The sequence below is a fragment of the Columba livia genome, chromosome 7, assembly GCF_036013475.1.
Source record: "Columba livia isolate bColLiv1 breed racing homer chromosome 7, bColLiv1.pat.W.v2, whole genome shotgun sequence".
In the NCBI taxonomy this organism is placed as follows: Eukaryota; Metazoa; Chordata; class Aves; order Columbiformes; family Columbidae; genus Columba; species Columba livia.
This window is the reverse complement of record NC_088608.1, coordinates 21,875,781-21,884,453: the sequence shown is the minus strand read 5'-3', so window position 1 is coordinate 21,884,453 and position 8,673 is coordinate 21,875,781. Positions and strand designations below refer to the sequence as shown.

General features: G+C 61.2%; 1 protein-coding gene across 2 annotated transcripts; it reads left to right on the top strand.

Moving 5' to 3' along the window:
• The first annotated feature begins 371 nt into the window (after positions 1 to 371).
• Positions 372 to 2,663, top strand: DLX2 (distal-less homeobox 2). 2 transcript variants are annotated; one of them, XM_065068799.1, is made up of 3 exons: positions 372 to 876; positions 1,107 to 1,291; positions 1,551 to 2,663. In XM_065068799.1, the coding sequence occupies exons 1-3, from the start codon at positions 552 to 554 to the stop codon at positions 1,854 to 1,856; spliced, it is 816 nt and encodes a 271-aa protein (XP_064924871.1). In that variant the 5' UTR covers positions 372 to 551; the 3' UTR covers positions 1,857 to 2,663. The 2 variants fall into 2 exon arrangements, with proteins under 2 accessions (XP_064924871.1, XP_064924870.1); XM_065068798.1 differs by having other exon boundaries at positions 373 to 876; positions 1,104 to 1,291.
• The last annotated feature ends 6,010 nt before the right edge of the window (positions 2,664 to 8,673 follow it).

The window sequence follows — 8,673 nt, the reverse complement described above, 5'->3', positions numbered from 1 at the left end:
CTGGGGTCGCCGGCCGGGCGGGGGCACACACCGGGCACAGCGCGGCATAGCGACGGGCCCGAGCCGCAGACCCGTGCGCTCGCTGGTGGCAGTCGGGCCGCCCCGTCGGACTGGGCCGGCGGCGGCAAAGAGGGTCGACGGCATGAGCCGCACGGCGGGTTCGGAGAAGACCCTGGCACCGATGCCGGGGCGATTCGTGGCGCCGCGCGGCCCCCAGCAGGGCGCAACCCCGCGGCCGCTCGCACCCGCGCCCGGCGCCCTTCCCATCCCGCGAACCCGCGGGGATACGGCGCGCCCGGGCAGCCCATTGGCCGTTGCTAGGTGACGTGCGCCGCGCCACGTGACCGGTGTTAAATGCCGTCCCGGCGGCGCGCGGCGCCGCAGAGCCCGTCCCGCTGACGGCGGCGGGAGCGCGGCTGCCCGGCCCGGCCCGGCCCCGCGGGCGCGGAGTGGAGCGCAGCGAGCATGGTGGCGCGGCCCTGACCACCTCTCCCTGGTGGGGACGGCCGAGGGGCGGCGGCAGCCCGTGCCCCGGCGGGCGGGGGCGCAGGATGACCGGGGTGCTGGAGAGCCTGGTGCCGGACATGCACGCCAGCCAGATCTCCGCCGGCAGCTACCACCAGCACAGCGGCCTGCACAAACCGCAGGAGTCTCCTACACTGCCCGTCTCTACGGCCACCGACAGCAGCTACTACACCAACCAGCAGCACGGGGCTGCGGGCGGGACGCCCTATGGCCCGGTGGGCTCCTACCCCTATGCGGGCGGTGGCACCGCCCCCTACTCCGCCAAGGCCGGCTACGACCTGGGCTACGCTGGCGTCTACGGTTCCTACGGGCCCTACGGCAGCAGGGCCTCTCCGGCCAACAACGACTCCGGTACGTCTGAGCCCTGGGGGGCGCAGCTCGGGGGAGCCGCCGGGAGCCGAGCAGCCCCCCCAGGCCTGGCAAGGAAGCAGTCGGAGCTGGGGACCCGGGGTGGGCCGAGAGGGCGCTCATCTCCGCGGCGCCGTCCCGACGGGGCGGGCGGTGATTCGGCCCTGCGGGCAGGGCCCGGGGCGGTGGGGCCCCCACTCTTCACCGGGGCCGCCGTTTTTCTGCCACAGCAGAGAAGGAAGACTGCGAGCCGGAGATCAGGATCGTGAACGGGAAGCCGAAGAAAGTGCGGAAGCCCCGGACCATCTACTCCAGTTTCCAGCTGGCAGCTCTGCAGAGGCGCTTCCAGAAAACCCAGTACCTCGCCCTGCCCGAGAGAGCGGAGCTGGCGGCCTCCCTGGGCCTCACTCAGACACAGGTAGGGCTCTCCCGCCGCGGCGCCCTGAGCGCGTGTCCCCGCGCGGGGCCGCTCACCCTCGACGGGCTCGGGTGCGGGCGTGGGAAAGAGCCTGGTCCGCGGTGCCTCGACGGCCCCAGGGTGGGAGGCGGGAGAAGCGGCCGCAACACCGAAGAAGCGCCGGGGCTGCTCAGGGCTCGTCCCTGCCCCGCTGTGGGCGGCCTGGGCGCCGGGTCTGCCCGGCAGAGATTGCGGCCGCCTGACACCTCTCTCCCCTCAGGTGAAAATCTGGTTTCAGAACCGCCGCTCCAAGTTCAAGAAGATGTGGAAGAGCAGCGAGATCCCGGCGGAGCCGCCCCCCCGCCGCAGCGCTTCGCCGCCGCCCCCCGCCTCGCCCCCGGCCTGGGACTTCGCGCCGCACCCGCGCACGGCGGCCGGCACCGCCAGCCCCAGCCCCGCCGCCGCCTTCCTCGGCAGCTACTCGTGGTACCCGCCGGCACCCGGCGGCCCCCCGCACCTGCCGGCGGCCGCCCCCGTCCCGCAGCCGGCGCAAGCGCCGCACCACCACGGCGGCGGCCTCTTCTAGGCGCCGCAGAGACTTGAACCCGAGGGCCTGCGGCCGGCGGCCGCGGGTACCGAGGTGCAGCACTGGTGTTTAGATGAAGCCTGGCTCCGGCCGTCCCAGCGGAGATGAATCGCTCCACGCTCCATCCCGTCACGCTGCCGGCGGCGGACCCCGTGTGCGCTCAGCCCTGCAGGGTCCGCCCGCCCGCCGGCCAAAATAACTGCGTTGCAGAACACCCACATCCTCTCCTTCTGTCCCTCTTCCTCATCCCTGGCTTCTTCATCGAACCACCGGTGCCGAACTTTTGTTAACTTTATTTTTATTTTTTTAAAGTTGATAGGTGCCTTTGCGGATGACCTCATTTTGATGTTGGGGAATAAAAAAAAATAAAATGATAAGAAAAAAAAAGATAAATAATTTTTATATGTAGATTTAAAACAAGAGCCTGCCGTGTTTAGTTATCCTTTTTAGTCGTGTACGAAACCGTCCAGCGACGAAGGCCGGTTGCCGGCGGCCGGAGCCGGGGCGGCTCTGCCCCTCCGGCGGGGGAGCTCCCGCCTGCACGGTGCCTCCGGGAAGGTTTGGTGCCCCGACGGGGCCTCCCCGGGGCGAGCACCGAGCCGTGGCGAGCCCTCCCATCCGCCGCCCCGCCAGCAACCCAGCCGCTGGTCCTGCCCCTGCGCCGTTTGATGTCTGCCGTGGTGAAAGAAAACAAAACAAAAGTTAAAAAGGTATTTTCGGTTATTTATTATAGAAAACTTAAACACTCTTTTATGTTTCTTTTACAATAAGCAGAGATTATTTAAATAAATTATTGTTTCCACTGTGTCCGCACTGAGTTTCTTCAGGGATGGGAGAGGCTTGAGGTGTCTCCCTGGCGTTCACCGGAGGGAGAGCTGTGTCCCTTCCACCTCCTCCCCATTTCAACTGCTGCCGCAAGCGGGCAACCTCCCCACTTCTTCCCCCCTCTCTTCGTCTACAATAAAATCTCGCCCCTGCCAGTCTTCTCGGCAAGGCCATGAATCAGCGCTGCCTGCAGCAGCCCAGAGCCTCCCACCCCCCCGGCTGCTGGCGCCAGCGACATTTCGCATGGGACTGGCTCCTGCGTGGGAGCTTTGCTTGCGCTGGAGCTGGTGGCTGTCTCCGAGCCCCTCTGTGGCCCTTCGAGGCTGGAGGCAGCAGCTGGACCTCTCCGGGATGTACCCCTGGAAGGCTAGACCCCTCAGGATGGTACCCCTCTGAAGAGCTACATCCCTCATAGCTGAACGCCTCTGGGATGTACCCATGGAGGGCTGGAGCACTCCAGGATGTACTCTACACCCCTCCGAACTGAACCCTCTTCTAGGCTGTGCCCCTCGGGACGTACTCCTCCCCACTGTGCCACTCCAAGCTGTAACTCTGAGGGGTGTAGTACCCATCGGGGCTGCATCCCTGGAGATCCTGGCGGCTGGAAGAAGGGAGCTAAGAGTGGAGTTTCTACCCCTTGTCGCCTCGAGGGCCCTGCCAATGTGGGAGGGTGCGGGGGGAGAGGGACCGGTGCGGAGGATCCCGCTGCAGGCAAAATGATTGAGAGGCCCAGGTCAGCTCGCCCGGGGCAGGGAATGTGCAGCCCGGGCGGGACTCTCCCGACAGGCCTTGGCTTGAGGAGCCCGGGCGGGGCCGGGGAAAGCAAGGGGGAAGCTGGCCCCACAGGGACTCGCCGGAGTGTGGGGGCCCGGGAGGGCGGATTGTTCCTGAGAACTTGGGGAAAGCTTGGGGGTGAGGGGAGGGCGTGGGGAAAGGTGCGAAGGAGGAGTGAGGAAAAGAGAAGGGAGGGATGTTGGAAGACAAGAGAGGCAGCGGTATATGAGGCGAAAAGAAGTAGCGGGAGAGACAAAGGGGGAAGCGGCAGCTGCCCTCCGGTCCGGCCCTGCCCCAGCGGCGCGGACGGGAAGGAGAGTCCAGATCCGTCCCGGGAACAGCGGGGCCGTCCCGTCCCTCATCTCTCCCCTCCCTCATCCTCCCCGCGTCCGAGGGCAGACCCGGCGGCAGGAGCCTCGGCCACTCGCTCGTGTCGGGGGAAGGAGTTTCCCCGCTGGCAGGCGGTGAAAGGCTGGGGCGGCGGGCACGGAGCGAGGAGAGGAAAACAACGGGGCCGCCCCCAGAGGCAAGGGCACGCGTAGCGAGTAGCACCGCGGCTCCCGTGATCTGGCAGAGGCTGTGCTCCCGGCAGTGCGCGGTGCCTTCGCAAACCCCGACGGGGTAGGGGGCATAAGGACACTCCTCCGCAAGGTGACAAGTTTTGCTAAACCGCTCGTCCAGGATGCAAGAGGAAACCGTGGGCGCGGGACATGGCCAGGACGGGAACAGAGTTAGGGTAGAGCCCCGCGTCGTTTTTGCAGGCCCTTCAAATAAAGTTCCCCCCAAACACCTGAGTTCTGTCCCCTTCCCGCCTACCCCCCCTCGCCCAGCAGCGCGTCTCCAGCCCGGTGCGCCGGTGCAGTGCGCAGCGCGGCTCGACCCGGTGGGGTCGGGCAGGATGTGGGGTCCCCGGGGCGGGGCTCTGCCCACCTGCGGGCCACTTGTCAACGGTCTGGGAGCAGAGCACAATGCCCCAGGACGGGGAGATATCAGGCTGGCCCTCCGCCCTCCGCGCCTTCCTTCTCCTATATAGTTATTTATTATTTTATTATTTATTTATTCGTACTTATTTGTTGCCTGCTAGCAGCAGCTCTCCCTGGGCTACTCGCACCTGGGGGGGGGGGGGGGGGGTGTTCGTGATTCACCCCTGCAGCATCGCCGCAGCTGCTCGTACGGGTTGGATGCTGTTCACACTGTGCTGGAGAACGCGAAGGCTAGCGGATGCATAGGCTCGCTGCACCGCCGCCCGCACCGTAGATGCACACGTATACATATGTTTGTAATCTGTTTCCTCATGCTCTTTTCCTGTCCGGTAGGACGGGGCAGACACCGCTGTGAACCATGTGCCCCCGGACAAGGCGGCAGCCACGCGGGGCTCACCGCCCGGGGCCGGGAAAGCCTCGAGGAGGGGGGCAGTCCCGAGGCGAGAACTGCCCCTGCTCCCCCAGCACTCCGGAAGGGCTTGGAGGGGGGACATGGCTTAGCTGATTTCGCTCCGCGCCCCAGCGCCGACGGCTCCCCCGTCGGGCCCGGCCCGGGCGGGGGGCGGCCGGGGTAAGTGACGGCTCCGCAGCCAGCCCGGTCCGGGGGGGCCGGCCTGGCAGCCGCTCCGGGCGAGTGGCACCCTCTGCCTGCCCAGCGCACGGGCGGGGCCGGCCAGGCTTGTGCCGTGGGTAGGCAATTTACTCATTTGCCCCGGTGAAAAGAAAAAGCACGAGAAATTCAATTAAAGCGGCTCTGGCAAAAGGAGTTATTTGAGGCATGAATGTCTCCCCTAAAGCTGCAGCAATCATGTGGCATTAGACACTTCCGGAATCCTATAGCCAACTTGAAAAATCCCAGGCCCCTTTTTTCCCTAATTTTTGCTCTGATCTGTAATTTTATCCACATTTGCACTAGTTTGAGCATTCTGGCTCTCCCATCTGAAAGCCTGCAATTACTATATAATTCTTCGCAATTTCACATGTCCTAATATGGACTGTAATTTTTGCGCAAGACAATTTCCTGCTATTTCAAGCATCAACATTGTCAAAGTTGTATGTACATAATAAATGGGAATATCAATGCATAGTTTTTAGCATAACATCTTGACTCCTCGATAATTATATCCGTTCGGAGCCTACGCAGAATTAGCCTGAATTGCATGGTAACTGCTGCTGCTTTAAAATTTTTAAAAATTACTCATAATTTTCCCAAAGATTACCAAGATCTCGAGTGCACAATGTCATCAGCGTAATGAAGAGTAAACATTTATGCTAATAATCTGCAATTTTTTTCATCAGCTATAAAGACAGAGGCTATATAGCAGAAAATTTCAGTCATATTCTGCAAGAGCAGAGCTGCAAAAAGGCTGCTGCGCTCAGAGGCATGTGCATCTCTGGGGGATCTCAATCCACATTTGCACTCTCAGGATATTATTATTGTGCTCGGCTCTTTTTTTTTTTTTTTTCCTTCTCCCTCCCCGATCCTCTCCCTCTCTTCCACACTCCTTCGCTCCTGTAACTTTCGCAGCAAAAAGCCGCGTTCGGTCCTTTGGTTTGTTGTAAAGCAAATACTTGTGTCCAGAGCCTGAGGGACTGAGGTGGAAGGTAAGGGTGGCGGCACAGGCTCCTTTTCGCGGGGGTAGGTGAGTGCACGGGGCGCGATGTGGACGGACTCCCCGGGCGGGCCGCGGGAGGGGAAGCGCCGGCAGCGGCTCCGCCGGCTCCATCTCCCCGCAAAACTTCCCGCCGCCGGCGCCAGGGCGAGGGAAGGGAGCGGGGCGCCGGGCCGGGCGGCGGGGATGCGGCGAGCAGCCGAGCCGCGGAGCGGTGCGCGGGCAGAGCGGCGCCGGGGCGGAGCGAGGGCACTCGCCGCCCGGGGCTTCCGCGGGGCCGGGGACTCTCGGCGCCGGGGAGCGCTCCTTTTTGGAGGTTGTTTTCGCGGTGTGTGTTTTCGGTTCCTTGTGAAGGGGAGCGTTACTGCCCGGTTCCCAGCCGGGAGCCGGGAGGGCAGGGCACCGGCGCGGGGGGGCGGACATGGCACTTTGTCACCGGCGTGAGAACGGCGGCGGTGGCGGGAGCGGGAGCTGGTCCGGCGGCCGGCGGCAGGGCGAACGGAGCGGGCGGCGATGATTTCTTATCCCGCTCTGTCAAACGAAGGGAGCAAATTCCGAATGCAAAGGGGCTTGGGCTCTGATATTTGATTATTTTTCTAGTTTCAGGGGCCGCTCTGTGCTCCGCAATTAGATTGACACATGTACAACATCCCCAGTCATTCAAGGGGGTTCGCAGGGACACTCCAAAGGGATTTTTTTTTCATTTTTCTTTTTGGGTGGAAGATATTAAAGAGGTATCTGTTGTTTGGCAATTTTGCTAAGTCTGTCTTCATTACTTCAACATTGTGCATTTGCTAATTTGGAAGCCCCTTCCTATTGACAGCTCTGCTCCATACACCTGCAAGCAATTTGCAGAGCTCCAATATAGGAGAATTGCAGAGATGGCAGCTCGCACCTATTTTATTTTTTTTTTCTTCGCTTTTCTCAATGCACAGCAAATTTGGCTTTCAGTGCGTTATCTCTTTTGTTAATGCAAAAAGATTCCCTGGGCGAAAAAATTGCTCATAATTACCAGAGAGATGGGGAAACTGCATTAGAATAAATAAACCTGAAATTACTGTAATTATGTTGTGTTTGATGGGCTCGGCTTGTAATCAAGAAGAGAATACAGTGAAATGATGCTGACCCTCTTGGGTTTGCAGCTGTACGCGCACTTTGGGGTCTTTTTTTGCAGAAAAGAGTCATTTTGATCATCATTAAGCTGTGTGTAACCTATTTCAGAAGTGTTTGAAAATGAGGGGCACTTTTTTTTTTTTTCCCCAACAAGGAAAAAATATATCCCAAAATTACATTTTGCCATTTACAGACTCATCCATAAGGTTGTGTTTTGCGGGGTGACAATTGTTAAAGGTATAATATTCGAAATCAGGACTTAATCATTGTAATGAGGTATTGTTTCAATATAAGCACCTTTGGATTATTCATAGTTTAATTAATATCCTCATTATGAAAATCTTCGAATCAGATATTTGATGAACTACTTGTCAGCAACAAGGCAGAATTAATTAGGCCTGTATTGAGATTAACATTTTCAAATGTAGCATTATAATAGACTCTAACTCAAGACCGCCTCGCTGAGATAAAACTAATAATTTCTCTATTTGAACGGTTAGCAAGACGTTATTGAATTAGGAGAAGCTAATACGTCTTTAAAGCGCTCCAAGCTGCTTGACCACCCCATTCCTGTCCGGTCAAAAGCGTTTGGCCTCCGGCTGCAGCCGCCGCCGGAGCTGCGCCGGTCCCGCTCCGCTCGGGGGTTCAGGCTGCTCGGGACCGGGCTCGGGCCGTGGCATCGAGGGAAATATAGAGCTGGGAAGTATTTTCCAGGCCGGATCCAGCACCCCGGCGGGCCGCCCTGGGTGCGCCGCCGCAGACACCCGCGTCGTGCGCCCGGACGGATGCTGCGCTGCCGCCCACCGGCTGCGCGCCGGCCCCTCGCACTGGGGAGGGGGTGCGTATGTCCGGGAGCGTGAGCACTGACCCAGCGGGGCGGGACACCCGCTCCCCCCGGGGAACCTGCGCGCAGAGCCGCGCACGGTCAGCCAACCGAACCCGGCCGCTTCGGGCTCCCCTCCGCTCTGCGGGAGCTGCTGCGGGCTGTGGTCGGCGCAGAGCCACCCCGGGGAGCGGGCACAGCCAGACCTGCTACCGGGAAAGCCGGGGCGGCACCAGGAAGGCTCAGCGCCGAGGGGATGCGCGTCCCAGGGCTCTGGACTGGCTGTCGGGTCGGGGAACGGGGCTGTCCCGGGCCGCTCGATCCCCCTCCCGACCCAGGAGCTGGTCCCGAGTGCCCCCGGGGCATCCCTCCGCGGACCGTCCCGCGGTCCATCTCGGCGTCCGCCGCCGCCTGGCCAGGTCCCCCCCGGGCGCACCCGGGGACCGGCTACACGCCCCGGGAAACACCGCTCCCCTGCTCCCCGCCTCGCCTCCCGCTTACGGCCGCAGCCATCCCGCCGCGTAGCACGAAGCACGGCCCGAGCCCCGCTCCCGGCCGCGCTGCGATACAGGGAACACGCGTGTTTCTTTTCCAAACCATAATTTTACTGTCTCAAAGAAACTTTATAACTTATGTACAAAGATTTGTGTGGTGGTGGTGTTTTGTTTGGTTGGTTGGTTTTGTTT